This window comes from Ctenopharyngodon idella, chromosome 19 (assembly GCF_019924925.1).
Source record: "Ctenopharyngodon idella isolate HZGC_01 chromosome 19, HZGC01, whole genome shotgun sequence".
In the NCBI taxonomy this organism is placed as follows: Eukaryota; Metazoa; Chordata; class Actinopteri; order Cypriniformes; family Xenocyprididae; genus Ctenopharyngodon; species Ctenopharyngodon idella.
Window position 1 is genome coordinate 1,409,252 of NC_067238.1, and position 16,521 is coordinate 1,425,772.

The 16,521-nt window shown below is 37.3% G+C and overlaps 1 protein-coding gene and 1 non-coding gene across 4 annotated transcripts; both read right to left on the reverse strand.

The window, feature by feature from the left end:
• Window positions 1-1,695: 1,695 nt before the first annotated feature.
• On the reverse strand, window positions 1,696-12,953 carry pabpc1b (poly A binding protein, cytoplasmic 1 b). Of its 3 annotated transcripts, none has more exons than XM_051871857.1 (16): window positions 12,239-12,953; window positions 10,215-10,418; window positions 9,421-9,614; window positions 9,174-9,289; window positions 7,240-7,379; window positions 7,049-7,143; window positions 6,804-6,941; window positions 4,426-4,521; window positions 3,927-4,199; window positions 3,700-3,790; window positions 3,482-3,592; window positions 2,774-2,922; window positions 2,585-2,669; window positions 2,369-2,499; window positions 2,181-2,279; window positions 1,696-2,093 (listed from the first exon to the last, which is right to left on the reverse strand). In XM_051871857.1, the coding sequence occupies exons 3-15, from the start codon at window positions 9,592-9,594 to the stop codon at window positions 2,187-2,189; spliced, it is 1,692 nt and encodes a 563-aa protein (XP_051727817.1). In that variant the 5' UTR covers window positions 9,595-9,614; window positions 10,215-10,418; window positions 12,239-12,953; the 3' UTR covers window positions 1,696-2,093; window positions 2,181-2,186. The 3 variants fall into 3 exon arrangements, with proteins under 3 accessions (XP_051727817.1, XP_051727816.1, XP_051727815.1); XM_051871856.1 differs by lacking the exon at window positions 12,239-12,953 and adding an exon at window positions 10,587-10,712; XM_051871855.1 differs by lacking the exon at window positions 10,215-10,418.
• On the reverse strand, window positions 6,642-6,778 carry LOC127501726 (small nucleolar RNA SNORA5). The gene has a single exon (XR_007926706.1). It is a non-coding gene; the product is annotated as a small nucleolar RNA SNORA5 (small nucleolar RNA).
• Window positions 12,954-16,521: the final 3,568 nt, after the last annotated feature.

A 16,521-nucleotide genomic window follows, 5' to 3' on the forward strand; every position in this document is an offset into this window, starting at 1 on the left:
AATACTTGCCACATAGTGATTTATCAAATTATAGGCTGGGAATAATGAATGCAAGATTTTTATGACCACTTGGCCAAAAATGACATCCACACAATTCTGTTTCATCACAGCATGCCATATGATACAATTGAAAAGTGGAACGCATACATTAGTTTTACACTCAAGGTATAACTTCACTACATGCGTACAAAATATTTAATAAATAGTTTGAATAAAGTGCAATGAAGCCAATTTTCCTAGGTCGGACATCCCTTTTGGGCACTACTATATATGTAAGTGAAAAAATTAAGTGTAAGTGACACGTGAAGGCCAAGCAACCCATACTGGGATTTAGTCCTCTGCATTTATCTCATCCAAGTTTGTGCAAAGAGATTAGTAGCGAGTAATGAACACACACACATCTGGAGCAGTGGGCAGCCATTTTGTGTGGCACCCGGGGAGTGACTGGGAATTACACCTTGCTTGTTGCCTTGCTCAAGAGCACCACAGTCATGTCCTGCTGCTATTGAGAATCGAACCTGCAACCTTCGGGTGTTTTCACTTTTTTGGAGAAAAAAGTCAGACAGGCCTTAAACTTGCTAACACAGTTTAGCTAGCAGGACAAAACTAATTTGTCCTCATTGCTCTTAATTGTAAAGCACTTTTTTATGGTAATGACAGCTGCATAAGGTACAGTGATTGTTTTTATGTGAAAATGATTGCAAATTATACACATAATTAACATTATTTTCAATTTAATTTGATAATGTTCAGGCCCAGAACAGTGGTTCTCAGACAGGGAGCCGAGGCCCACAAGGGGGGCACAGGATGATTTATAATTATTTAAAACATTTATATATTTTTATTTATTAAAATGATACAAATTAATTACAATGCTAAAAAAGCAACCATTAATTTTTAGATAGAACCGTGAAGGATCACCCATATAAGGCAAATAAACTTACTATGGCCATGTCCTTACTCCACAACCTGATAACTGCTTAGACCTCTAAACTATGTAAAGTATTATTGACATTAAAAAAAGTAACCTACTTCTGAAATGAATGTTTGGCCATACAGTAACTCAAGAAATATGAGTGTTCATCTTTTGACATGAAAATAAAAAATAAACGCAAACGTAATTGTACATCCTACTAAACACATCTAAAAAAAAATAAAAATAAAAACTCAGCAAGGGCTCAATAGCTGATCAACTGATCTCTTACCCTACTTCTATGAAAACCACCATGACACTCTCCCCAAAAATTAAAAAAAAAAAAAAAAAAAAAAAACTTAAAGTTTCAAGTTTCACATACTGTACATTGTTCCCTTATCCCATCACCCTTATTTCACACATGCTCACTTCATTCTTTATGACAGAACTGTAGAAGAAGTTCTGCGCTCATTAAAATGATCCCAACATCCAATTTCTTCATACTTATCCAAATAAATAGAAAAAGCTTTGCTCACATTAGGTATCTTATCAGCCATGCGGTTTTGTTCTCCTTTTTTGTGTGGTTATACTGCCTTTCTGGCATTCATCTTATCCTTTCATTCCAACATTCCCAACACTTGGTCTACCCTACCCAATAATCACACACAGTGCAGTGTTATAAGACTGAATCAAACACTTCAATCTAAGACAACCAAATTAAAACATGATTTTGGCATCCCAATTCCCTGTTGAAAGATTCTGTGGACAAATAAAGACACTCACACATTTTAATGAACTTTATTTGAGCAAGCATATTGTCAATTTAAGAGAACATCACATTGCTGGTTCTGTCAGTTCTCACCTCCCTTCTAAGAACATGACATAGCCAGGCTTTAAAAGAAATAAAACAAGGCAGGAATGCTTTACGGCTGTTTACTCCCTGTACTGTGGATTTTTTTTTAAAACCCCCAACATAATTTTTGTCTTTTTTTCCTTTTTTATTCTTTTTTTTTTTTTTTAAATACCTTAACTAGGCCTAGAATGCTTGTCTCTAGACCTGGCTCTTTCTAGTTTCTTTTTTAAATACGGTTTTAGATGTTTTGCGATGTTTTCTGTGTTTTAGTTTTTTTTCCGATGTTTACTTTTCCTCCTCTCTGTGAAGATTCAAGGTTGCACACCCCTGTAAAACAGAGACATCATGACCTCAGTTCTCCAACAGACAATTGATGCGATTGGAGAGAAACAGATGATAAAAGGAACATGTTACCTTGGCTTAAACACTTGGCACACCAGCAGAGTTGGTCACAGTTTTTTGAGCGGCTTCTTTAGCCTGGTGAGCCTGGAGCACGGCCACCGCCTCGTCAACCTGTCAGACAGTTGACAAAACATTTATGCTTTTCAAATACTTTCCATTCCACACAGTTCACAAAAACAACTATTCAGCAACAGTCCAACCTTGGAGCGCAGAGACTCCGGAGACTCCAGCATGTGAAGGAGCTCAGAGTTGTCGATTTCCAGCAGCATACCAGTGATCTTGCCAGCCAGGCTGGGATGCATATTCTGGATAAGTGGGAAGAGACGCTCACCTGGGAGAGGAAAATGAAGCATTAACCTCATTTTATAGTGTGGAGGGAGGAACAAATAATCAAAATCAGAAAACTCAATCTTTACCCAGCATCTGCTTCTGTTCCTGTGGAGGAGCAGCGGCGAGCATGGAGGCCGTCAGTGGTTCCTGTCCTTGCACATGCACAGCAGGCTAACGAAGAGAGTAAATCAGAAGAGTCAGCTCAAAAAAAAAAAAAAAAAAAAACACCCCACATTTTTTAGATGTGATGGGATATATGTTGCGCAGGGTCTTACCTGCTGCATAGTAACCTGAGGCTGTGTGTTCATGTGCTGCTGAGGGTTGCGGACACTGGGTGCATATTTGTACTGAGGCACGCCACGTACTGGAGGGGCAGAAGCTGCAGCCGCTGCAGTGGAGGGCCGTGGACCCATAGTCTGAGCAGCTGAGAAAGCAACAGAATCGAAATCAATTGAAATCAAATTGATTTAATCAAATTCATCTCAACTTATGTCTGCTCAAAACAGTGCACATTTATGAAACCTACTTTTTTCCCCTAACAAAACAATAGGCTATATATTCTCAATGCTTTTGTAAAATATATTACACAAAAGCATTGAGACAAATCTAACTCAGATGTAGTCTCATAACAAATTTTCAGTTCATGAAAATGAGTCAAAATGAACCAGAATGCAAAAAGTTTAAAAATTTAAATAAATAAATAAATAAATATAGTGTATAGTGACAGTCTTGGCTCATTTGAAAAGTTTGTTTCATATACTAAATGCTATGCATTTAAAAAAAAAAAAAAAAAAAAAAAAAAAAAAAATAAATATATATATATATATAATAATAATAATAATAATAATAATAATAATAATAATAATAATAATAATAATAATATCGAAGAACGAACTGGTGTGGAGTCAAAATGAAGTTCGTTTGGAGTTTGATGCAGGGGTTTAAAAGAGCTTGCCAAAGCAAACTTTCTAGAAAAGACTCACCAACACGCTGAGTGGACATCATGCGGGGCACCTGTGATGCAGGACGCATGGTGCTGAAGGTCTGAGGTCTAGGGGCAGATGGGCGCATTGTGCCTGGCATGTTTTGGAAGTCTGTAGGAAATGTTAAATATCTATATTAGTATGAATTAGTACTTCATGAATCAGTGACATTTGATTCATTTATTACTGCAGGTTTCTGGCATAAAAAGTTGACTTACGCTGAGGCCGAACTCCTTGTGTGGTCCAGCGGGGACTAGGTCTGAGCTGGGCGAGCTGACTAGTAGGGTAATATGCAGCTCTGTTCTGGGCCTGTGGTGCAAGAAAATTATTAATGGAGTAGAAATATGTCGCTTTGGAGAAAAGCGTCTGCTAAAAGATTAAATGTAGAAATAAGAAGTAATGCTTATCTAAGCAATATGACAACCAACCAAGTGACTGTGCTTACCTGCGGAATGGCAGCCATGAAGTATCCTGATGGAGGTGCAGGTTGGTAGGGGTTGATAACTGGGTTTGGCACTGCACGGACACTGGCCATCCTCTGCATGTACTGGTTGGTAAGATGGGCCTGCCGTTCCTCTTTGCGCTGAGCAAGAGCCACATACAGTGGCTTAGTAGCCACAATACGGCCATTCATCTCAGTCACTGCTTTAGTGGCTTCCTCAGGGGAAGAGAAACAGACAAAACCGAAGCCTTTACTGCGACCACCGTCCATCATAACCTGGGACAGAAGAGGGAGAATATTTCAATTTTTGTCCAAAAGGCAACATACAACTTAACATTAACATGAAATTGTATTTGCAACCCATTTTACTTCAGTAATATAAAGTCAAACTCCATCAAAAATTAGGATGGAACATTTTATCAATTTAAGACCGCCATTGTGTACATTTAGATCTTATAGAACATGTATGTTCTGTTATATATAGGTCAGTTCAAAATTGTACCTTGGCACTGGTGATTGTTCCAAAGGGAGAGAACTCTTTACGAAGACGCTCATCATCAATACCATCATCCAAGTTCTTAACATAGAGATTGACACCCTGTAAAGAGAGCAAATGGTGATGAAGAACTGCATCTTTGAGGGCACTTACAATGCACAAGATTTAATAAACTAGTAAATACAAACATAGCTGGGCAGCGAAGACGGGCCCAATATATTATACATATATTTGTCAGTGCACTACAAATAAATTGGTTCTTGCCCTTATTTTGTCATTCAAACTTAGAAAAAGACAAGGCCTAAGACATTTCTTATCCTTTAATGTAGGCAAAAACACAGCAATGAAAGGGTTAAAATCTAAATCAAAGGTGTAACTGAAAGACAAAAAATAAAATCTAAACTGTGACAGAAAGTAGTCTTTGATAATGTCTAAATATATATCCAAATGCTATACCTGATAAAAGGATTATGTCTTAATTTTATCAGTCTGAACATTGTTCTCAGCAATATTTTTCTAAACCGTTAAAAAGAAAAAAAAAAAAAGAAAAAAAGGAAGAAGAAGAAGAAGAAGAAGAAGAAGAAGAGGCCTATGCTGCCATCTATTAAATTTGATTTTCTTTCAACCAGATCTAAGCACTAATCTGCCTATTTTAACTTACACATACTGCTTTAATTGGGAAAATAAATAAATAAATATTGGTTAGAAGATAGACTCTTCCTGTTTCCCTTTTTGTCCTTAATTTAATCCCTCGCCATGGCAACACCATTTGAGAAATCCAATATCCGTTCACAATTTAGCATCTTCGTTATATTGGCATCATGTTGAGAAAGTTTGGTGTGAATCGTATGACAGCCTTTGGAACAGTAGTTAAAAATTCAGAGCTCGATAGGGGAAAAAAAAAAAAAAAAAAAAAAAAAAAAAAAAAAAAATCCACATTCAAACAAAAATATCTGACTTCCTGTTGGTCGGAGCTAATGTCTGTAAATTAGAAAGTTGTCCGGCTCAATGAAAACAATATGTACTGATTTTGGTGACTGTAGGTAAAACTATCCCACAGTGGCACTTTAGAGCCCTTCCTCCACACCCATTTCTAAGGCTTTGCCCATGTCTTCTGGCTGACAACTACGATGTCTATGTCGAGATTCATGCAATTTTAAGAATGCTAAGAGTCTCAAACACCAAAAAAGAAAGATTGACACGTTGCCATGACAACAGTATTCTAGATATCAAGAATTCTTTTACAAGTGTACATCTGCGGTGTCTTATTCTGATGAAGACTGAAGCGAATTGGGTAAAAATAAGGGCGATTTTTAAGCATTTTGAAAGTGACACTTCTTGCTGCCAGTTGGTGGTGCTATGGCTTTGACGGCCTCCTACAACGAACACAGCTGAAGTTTTGTCAAAATCAGTTAATGTATGCAGAAGTAACACTTCCTGTTTCCCTTTATTTTGCCATAAATTTGTTGCCTCGCCACGGCCAAACCGTTTGAGACATCAAAAAAATCTGCTCGTAATTTAGCATCCTCAGTGTCTTGGCTTCATGTTGACTGAGTTTGGTTGCGATCGGATGAATCCCCAAAGAGGAATATATCAAATTCCAAAGCATGCGTTTTTCAAACAACCCATAATAGCTAACTTCTTGTTGGTCTGGTGTATGACTTGGAGTGTGAAAGTTGTTCAGCCTGATGAGATCTATAACTGTATGAAGTTTGGTTACTCTAGGTTACAGGTGTCAAACTCAGTTCCTGGAGGGCCACAACCCTGCAGAGTTTAGCTTCAACCCTAATTAAATGCACTTGATTCAGCTAATCAAGTCCTTCAGGCCTATTTGAAAACTACAGGTATGTGTGTTTGGAGCAGGGTTGGAACTAAACTCTGCAGAGCTGCAGCCCTTCAGAAACTGAGTTTGACACCCCTGCTCTAGGTGAAAAGAGGCACGCTACAGAGCCCCTTAAATACAACCATATAAAAAGGTCTGCTGCAGAGCCCCCCGCCCCATGTGAACTTGTGCCCAGACCTGATGGTCGACCATTCCAACGTGTGTGCAAAGTTTCAAGAGTTTGAGAGCATGTTAAGGGCCCCAAAAGTTAAAAAGATAAAGTTAAAAAAATAAAATAAATATAAAATTAACCAAGGAAAACAATAGAGCCCTCCGCTTGGGCCCTAATTAAGAACCAAATGCAGTTACACAGCCTAATTTAGGTTCATAAATAAAAAACTATTGTACATAGCCACTTCTGTCCCCAGTATCCACTATAAAAAGAACATGGGGCCCATGGACTAAAAAGTCACTGTTGCAGCCATTTTGGCCAGTGCGGTCCACTGAAAAGGAGACACTGAATTTGACAAAGCTGCAGCAGTCAGAGTTCAACTTCACTGACCTGGTAGCGAGTCATGCGGTCCTGCTTCATCTGTTCAAATTTGCGCTTGAGCTCAGTTTGGCGCTCCACTTTTTTCTGAGCACGACCCACATAGATGAGCTTCCCATTCAGTTCTTTGCCATTCATCTCATCCACAGCCTGTACCAAGAGATCAAAAGCGTTGTGCGGTACCCGTTCATCCTATGGTTACATTTACTCCAGGAAGTCAAGTATGTTAGTTTGACCACATTTAAAACTGAACTGACCCTTTGCGCATCTTCGTGCCTCTCAAAACTCACAAATCCAAAGCCTCTGGACTTCCCATTTTCATCAGTCATGACACGGATGCTCATAGCATTACCTTACCAAATCAGAAAAAAAAAAAAAAAAAAAAAAGTTTTTGAAATGAATAAACCAAGAGAGAAATTGTAGTTTTATATAGTTTAAAAGAACTTACCATATTTGCTGAAGATGTCCTTGAGCTTGTCATCATCCATATCTTCCCCAAAGTTTTTAATGTACACGTTAGTAAATTCTTTGGCTCTTGCACCAAGCTCAGCCTCCCTCTCCTTGCGAGATTTGAAGCGCCCTACAAACCTGATGGCAAAGAGGAGCGTTTAATAGGAGGATTTAGTGTATCTCAACATTTATTTCAAGGGGCTAGGAAATGGAACTTAAAATTCATCTACACATTTAGCATCCTTTTCAACAATATACAATTATCTTTGTAATTAGGGATGGGCACTAGTACTCAAGTACTCGGAAGTGACAGGGACAATCAAGCGTGAAAATTATTTTATTTATGGCATTATGGGCGGTACCTTGAGGTCTGATTAGTTAGCATTGGGACAGCATGCCATCCAAAACGAAGAACAGTTATTAGAAAATACAGTGGCAAACTTTTAATATACATGACATTATAATGAGAACCCTATTGTAACACTAGTGTTGTGATTTCTTTGTGCTTTAGCGCATTGTTACAGAAAGAGCGCACAGTCAGGAGCTAAACATTCTGACTAGAAAGTAACTTAGTTCAGGTTCACGTCATTTCATGAATAAATATAGAAGTTGTAATACATTTAGGCTCTGTATATATCTGAATCTCATAGATTTTAAGTGTCTGTGAATGCACCAATACTCAAATGCAATCTTTGAGCAAATTTACAGGCAATATAAAACGTACACTGAAATCTTGATTTTCAGAATGTTGCTTAAAGGGTTCACCCAAAAATGAAATTTCTGTAATTAATTACTCACCCTCATGTCGTTCCACACTTGTAAGACCTTCGTTCATCTTGGGAACACAAATGCACAGTGAAGGCTTCCGTGTTTATGTCTGAATGCCGGCTCAGTATTGGCCAAAGCTGCACACGTGAGCAGCACGACGCATGCGTGTTATGCTGACGCAGGAGCCGGCCAATAATGAGTTGGCGTTCTGATGTAGAACCTGAAAGCGCTGGACATAAACAATAGGGCTGGGAGAATAAATCGATTTATCTCGATTCTCTCGAATGCATCGCGATTCTCTCTTGAATCGATTCTGAGCTTAGTTTTTAACAGCAGATGGCGCTCTAGGCTAGATTTTAACGTTCAAATGCTGACAAAGAAGATCACTCATGCGTTCAGCTGAGTCTGAGAATGTACTTGCACCTCAGAATGCTTTTATGACACAACATTAATGTAAACAGTCCACTGCAAACACCCCTGTAATTCGCTTCAACCTTTTTTAACTTCATGAATGATTATTTTATAGAAGGTTCAAGTGGTGTGTGTAATGAATTGGAAGAGAGCAGAGTACAGATGTTTCTAAAGTGTGTAGTGCCATCTGCTGTTAAAAACTAAGCTCAGAATCGATTTGAGAGAGAATCGCGATGGATTCGGAAAATCCCAGAATCGATCAAGAATCGTTTCTCGATTCACGATTCAACGATTTATTATCCCAGCCCTAGTAAACATATGAGAATGACACAGAAGAGAAGATATTGTTATATAAAGTTGTTATTTTTGTTTTGTTTTTGTGCACAAAAAGTATTCTCATCGCTGCATAAAATTAAGGTTGAACCACTGCAGTCACATCGACTGTTTTAACAATGTCTTTAGTACCTTTCTGGACATTAAAAGTGGTGGTTATATTGCTGTCTATGGATGAGTCATATACCTCTCAGGAAGATGAACGAACGTCTTACAGATGTGGAACAACATGAGGGTGAGCAATTAATGACAGAATTTTCATTTTTATATTAACAGGAATATATTGTAAAAATTCTTCAAACTTCAAATCCAAATCAAGTCTGCTTATCGAGTCACTCCCCATGTTAGTTGGCAAGTTCTTTTAGCAGTTTTCCTTCACCCCTAATGCTCAAGTTTGGGAAAACACAAAATCTCACTTACACTTTTCTGTCATTCAGCAACATGCCGTTCATTTTCTCAATGGCTCTTTCAGCAGCCTCCTGGGTCTCAAAGTGCACAAAGCCATAGCCCTTTGAGCCATTCTCATCACAAACCACCTTAAGAAAGGATATCAGGCATAAAATCATGCATCCACTGACCAAGAGAAGCACTCATGCACAAAAATTACAACATTCTCAATCAAATCAAATCACTGCAAAGCACCTTCCAGAGCATGTATGTGCCTTACCTTGCATGACAGGATGTTGCCAAAAGCAGAGAAGGTGTCATAAAGGGCTTTGTTATCAATAGACTTATCCAAGTTTTTAATAAAGATGTTTCCAACGCCGCTTTTCCTCAGAGAGGGGTCACGCTGAGACCACATGATGCGGACAGGTCTACCCTTGATGACGTCAAAGTTCATTGTGTCTAAAGCCCGTTCAGCTGGAAGCGAAAACAATTATCAATCCACTAAATCAAAATGAATTTCTTCTCTTGCACTGAGCCAGAAATCTCCACTTCAGTAGTATTTACATTCAGAAAACTTTCCAGTTTTATTCCCATCTATATTCTGAAACTTTTTTACACAGGGGTTTGTTCATGTATCATTTGTCTGACTTGTATGACATTTTGTTAAAAAAAAAAACAAAAAAAAAAAACATGGTGAGTTTTTTTGTTTTTCTTTTTTTTTCTGATTTATAGAATGATAAAAATAGATATTCTGGGGAAAACAAAAAACAAAACAAAAAAAACTTTTAGCTCTAATGTCAACAAAATGAAAAATGCTGAACCTGGCTTTATCCAATTTCCAGATTTCTGTTCTGGAAATGTAAGAAAATTAGTGCATATTTAATTAGATAATAAATTTTTAATCATTTGCATATTTAAACAACATTTTGGAAGACATGCAATATAAAATTGTCTCAATGTACTTTGATTAAAGGGAAGTATATAGTCATATCTACTAGTTAATGTTCACCTGTGGTGTCTTGCCTTAAAGGATTACTTCACTTTCAAATGAAAATTACTCCAAGCTTTACTCACCCTCAAGCCATCCTAGGTGTATATGACTTTCTTTTTTCTGATGAACACAATCGGAAATATATTAATAAATATCCTGATGCATCCGAGCTTTATAATGGCAGTGAACAGGGGTCACGGGTATGAAGCTGAAGAAAGTGCTTCCATCCACATCCATCCATCACAAACGTGTACTCCACACGGCTCCGGGGGGTTAATAAAGGCCTTCTGAAGTGAAGCGATGCGTTTGTGTAAAAAACAATATCCATATTAAACAAGTTATGAAGTAAAATATCTAGCTTCTGCCAGACTGACTTCCATATTACAAAGAAAGTGTAAAACTCTTGCAGTTCAAAAAGCTTATACTACGCCCTACACCTTCTCTATTCAACTTACCGAAAAAGCTTAACTGACGTGACGCCAGTTCCGTTTTTTTTTTTCTTAAGTTGAATACGGAACGCGGCCTGGCGGAAGCTAGATATTTTAGAGAAGGCAAGGGAGGCAGTGCCTCCTCAAAAAAAACTGGAAGAAAAAAAATAATCGATATTACAAAAATAAAACAATGTAAATGTTACAAAATTTGACATTAAAAAAAATGTAAAAGTCACTCATTTTTTTATAAGGAAACACTGTCAAACAGCGACACCCGCAGGTGAAGTTACAGCTGGGAGTGGGCATCTCTTGGTCTCTTCAGCTCATATAAACAAAGCAGAGCCCCCAAAGCGTGCAGTGGGTTTAGTGGGGGGTAATTGAGAATGAATGGGGGAAAGTCACTTGAGAGGAGGCAGTGCCTCCATCGCGCTATGATCGGATATGATCGGTTACGATCGGACATGATTGGTTTGTGCGATAAATCCCGCCTCTTGTTTTCGTGCATGTTTTCGTCGAATCAGCCTGAATGAAGACAGTGATGGCATCAATGGGAAGACTAATTAAAAGTAAGTAAACAACTGTCACTTAGATATCTCCGCTTTATGTCATGTCAAAATCAAACTCGAAATGGCCTGAAAACATTATAACTCTGGGTGTTTTTAGCAATCAGCGTGGTGAAATTAAAGGTACATCTTTGTGTCTGTGAGTGAGTGACCAGTGTGTACAAGCTTGATGACTGCTGAAAATAAATTGACTTTTAAAAAGAAAAGCTGAATATTAGTTTATAAATATGTTTAAATTGTTAAACTGCCTTTAGTTATTATTTTGTAAATGTAAAAATGCATAAAAACACTAACTTAATGAAATTTAATCTTGGTTTTAATAAATAGAGCATTACATGGTGTAAAAATACAAAATAGAATCATATTTGGTCTCTCTTTTTATGTAATGTTAACTTAACCAGGAAAATTGTGTAACGGACATAAATGAGGACGTTGCCTCATTTTAAAACACCAGTGTTATTAATATAACTCCGATTGTGCTCATCAGAAAGAAGAAAGTCATATAAACCTAGGATGGCTTGAGGGTGAGTAAAGCTTGGGATAAATTTCATTTGAAAGTGAACTAATCCTTTAAATTTACAATAGTTACTGAATTTGACTGAAAATGAGGGCATATTTATGTATCATGTAAAACTTCAGTTTAAAAACTGGAAAATAAATTAGCAATCTGAATAAAGCTAGAATAATTAGGGCAAGAATAAAAGTGAGAAATTCATTACATGGACATTGTTTGGTCCCTAGTTTTATCATTTTTCATGATAACCACTTTAATTTCTGAACTTCTTAACAAACAAGCATAATCGATGCGATCAAGACACTATCCCAGCTGGCAGCTAGACAGTTTTATGGGAATTTATCTCTGCTGCACACTCTGCCCCACCCACGCCTTAAATATGACAATCATGCAAGTCATTGCTGTCATGGTCATGCAACATCACGCGGTGCAACCCTCATCTTAAACCCTTTATAATCAACCGACAAGACATCGATTCATACCACAGTGTTGCATATGGTCACTATAAAGATATTCAGATAGGCACTATATTGATGAAACCCTATATTTATTTTTCATTGTGTCATTAGCGTAAAAGGCATCTTTTACACCACACTCACCATCTGCAGGCTGCTGGAAGTTGACATAGGCATAGCCGAGCGACCTGCGGGTGATCATGTCCCTGCACACGCGGATGGAGAGGATGGCACCGGCCGGGCTGAACTTCTCGTAGAGCATGGCTTCAGTCACGTCCTGGTGCAGGTCCCCAACATACAGCGAGGCCATGGGGTAACTAGGAGCGCTGGGGTTCATTTTTCTCTTCGGTCGCAGTTGTGAACTTGCAGAATTTTACCTGTTTCGCGGCACTAGCGCGTGAGATCAACTACGTCAGAATATAGTTAGCTGTCAAGCTAATCTAAACACGCCAATTTTTACAATTTAAAACCGTAGACTAAAAGATTATTTCTGGAGCAATTAAAGCGTTTGGTGCTTCGTTTAAAATGACTAATAATAAGGGCAACAAAAAATTTAAAACGCGAAAAAATCCAAACCAACGAATCAAGCAAACCGCTAGGCCTTTGCAAGCTCACAGACTATAACGTTATATCGTTATTTTTTCAGATTTGTTGCGATGTTTCAAGGTCTCCAGCTCCCACTTCACCAATTTTTATTTATAAAAGAAAAAAAGGATTTTTTGGAGTTTTTAAAAGTTTTTAAATTTTTTTGTATTTTTTTTTTTTTTATATAATGTGTGCCGAGGCAAGCTCCGGAGCACACACGCACTCACACAGCACTAACAGCCGGGGGTTTCGGGAGGGAAGGGGCGGACTGAGCCGTCACATATATACCGGCCGGTACGTCATCCACCGTGCACGCGCATGTTAAAAAACGCAATTTGACGCAACAGTCGCTCACCGGTTTGGATGATGATTGGATGAAAAATACCAGACCCCTCAGATATGTCCAATAAGCAGAACGACGAGCCAGAGCCATAGAGACGTCTTGCTCTGTCCAAATACCCACACTTGCGGTCTTTGCACTAGACCACTTGTCTACTTACATTACGTATTTCCAAAGACTTTAGATAAGTGTTCAAGTGGGCTTGAAGACCGCAAGTGTGTGTAGAACTTTTGATTACCCAGTGGAACATCCTTATAGTGCTTTATTTTGATTTTCAATACTTTGCATTTTAAAATGCAATGCATTTTTATTTTGCATTAAGGGCATTGCACTTTGCATTTTTAAGACATAGGACAGTCTTTCTCACTTACCTTCTGTCGCGTGCACGCGCTCTCAAGTTGCCAATACCTCAAGTGTGGGTATTTGGACAAGGCAAACGGCTCTGACTTTTGTGACGATGTGTTAAATAACAACGATGTGTTAAAGTTTAAAAAAAAAAAAAAAAAAAAAATTATATATATATATATATATATATATATATATATATATATACAATTTTATAAAGTTTATTATGTTAATTTAATTTAGAATCGGAAAGTGTCTTAAATATTCAAAATGAATTATTTAGATATTAAATTGTGTTAATACAATAGGCTACATCAACGACCAAAGGAAGTATTGAGATTTGTGTAGTTTATTATGAAGTCATTAAAAATTTCCACCACAAAGTCATTTGTCTCCTTTGTCTTACAGAGAGTAATTCCATTGCTAACATTTTATGTATTCTAAATATACACAATTAAATAACATTTCCATGCTATTTGCAGTTTGATAGACTTATAGGTTGATTAAAATTTTCTGCATGGTAAACAAGTACTGTGACTTTTTGAAGAAAATTAATTATTAGGGGCAAATTTATTGTATTTGTGATTTTTGAAAGAATTATACACAATAAATATGAAAATAGTTTGTTTATTTGATTCTTGGTAATAATTTATTTTTAGTATAATTTTTAGTTTATGATTGAAAGTCTGGGTCTGGGACAAGGGAAGAACAATAAAATGTACAAAAAGCATTTAAAACAAGTAAAATCTTTCCAATGCAGTTTTAATTTGACCTTTATATAACAAAAATAGGCCTATGTTAGTTAAGTTAGCCTGTTAGTTAAATAAAAATAAAAACCTGGGACATAAAATTGCCAAATCAAAGAAATGCTCAATTACCAAAAAGAAATTGATCAATAACTGCACTTCAACCCCAATAATAATGAGTCTTTGTATATATTAGTGATAATTAACCTAATTGCTTTGATCAAATATGACATGATGCTGAAGGAAAAGGGGGGGTTGGCAATATAGTCTTTGATCAGTGTTGCCTTTTTTTACTTTCACAATCCTAACTGTTTGCTTGTTTAGTTATCAGTCATCATAGTTCATGAGTGAGTACTACCAAAGACTTTAGATAGGACTTTGGTACTACTTGATTAACAGCATGTAGATGACTGTGCTGAAGATCACCAATAGGGGGAGTAACAGACCTTGAAGAACTACTGACTGTGCAGATATCCGCAGTGCTGAGCTACACTTACATTTAATCTGATCTGTATTTTCTACAGAGACATTCTTTGTTCTTAATTATAACATCACATGAACGAATGTCTATGCTGAATGTAGTAAAATTGTATTAGATTCTATCTATCTATCTATCTAGTGAGCGAGTGAGCCACAAATGCTGTTATAGGTTGCATTTTTTCCCCACAACACTACATCCCTCACATTTAATTGTATATTCACAGACTGGTTCCAAGTTTTCATTATATTTAATTATTTCATGAACGATGCTGTTGATTATATCCTTCTATGTTTACCTAACTGAAACTGAATTGTGTTCTTTGTGCTTTTAAATATCGTGAGTTTCTTGTGTAAATGCCGCTAAAGTGACTTAACGTTACATTACAAAGGCTCTAGTGGTGCTCATTTCAAAGTTGCCTTCTGAACTGCTAAAGTGTTTAATAATCCACATGTATTGTCTCGCATGACAGTGTGCTTTGTCATTACTCAGAGAAGTTTCTGTCTCCCATCCCTTCCTGCTGATTACTCATTCCCTTTCCACATAAGTACTGTTGTTCAGTGCAGTCTGTCCATCTCCATGGCAACACGGGCCCATCCCACAGCCGTAGCCCGAGGCTCTTCACTGACACACCCAAACTGAGAGGAACAGTGCCTTTCCAAGAAGCTTTCCAGACATACAGGGACACAGAGATGCTGGAGTTCATTCAATTGGATGAACAAACAGGAATTTTTTTTTTAATGTTAAAAAAAAAAAAAAAGCCTGGAAATTACAATTTTAAAATTCCCTGATATTTCCAGGTTTTTTATATTTATATTATCTATCCATCTATCCTCTGCAGGGTCACGGGGGACACTGGAGCCCACCCCAGTGTGTCGGGCCACAGGCGGGGGATACCTTGGGCAGTTGAGTGGTCCATCACAAGGCTCTCTCTCTCTCTCTCTCTCACACACACACACACACACACACACACACACACACACCTACTTTAGTGTCTCTAATTCACCTATGCTGCATGTTTTTGGATTGTAATGAGAACTGGAGCACCCAGAGATATATTATATTATATTATATTATATTATAATTATAAACCTGCAAAGCCAGAGTTCCCACATATTTTTCTCAGTAAATTATTATTTGGACTACTGGATCATGATTTGTTTTTTTTTTTAAATAAATTATTCCAGTTTCAAAGAGCAATTTCTAGTCACCGAAATGTTAATTCACCAATAATTTTCATGATTTTCTAAGATTTTATTGATCTACATAGGTTTTCAAGGCCTGGAAATCACAATTTAAAAAATTCCCTGATAATTCCAGGTTTTCTATAATTATATTAATTGTATCATATTATGTTATATTACACACCCTCATTGGTGTCATACATATACACACCACACATTTTCGACAACTGAATTACTATAGACTACTGGATAAGTATTTTTTTTATATAAATTATTCCAGTTTCAAAAAGAAATATATTCATTCAGTCATATATTCAGTCATTTTCAAGGACTTACAATTCAAAATTGCCCTATCTGTCCAGGTTTTATACAAGCAGGATGTCATTTGAGGTTATCACATGCTCAGTACTGTACAGGCATCATGATATGAACAAGCAATGTTGATTTGTTGTTCATGACTAGAGGGCACTGGTGAGATCAGGTCATGTAAGTTAGTCAGCATTTGCCAGAGTCACCTGTCCTTAAAGTCACCTCTCCTCGGTTAACTGAATCTGGTGCAGGACTCATAGGCCTTTACAAACTAAAATGACTGCAGCTTCCACTGAGATTATATGACCCATTTCCTGCTCTGAATGTAAACCAGGTCTTAGAAGACAACCGTTTGACCACTAAGTAACACCACTCAGAACCAAAGAGGTTTTCTATTAGGACAGTGTCCCAGATTAAAAGGAAAAAGGAATCTTTTACTG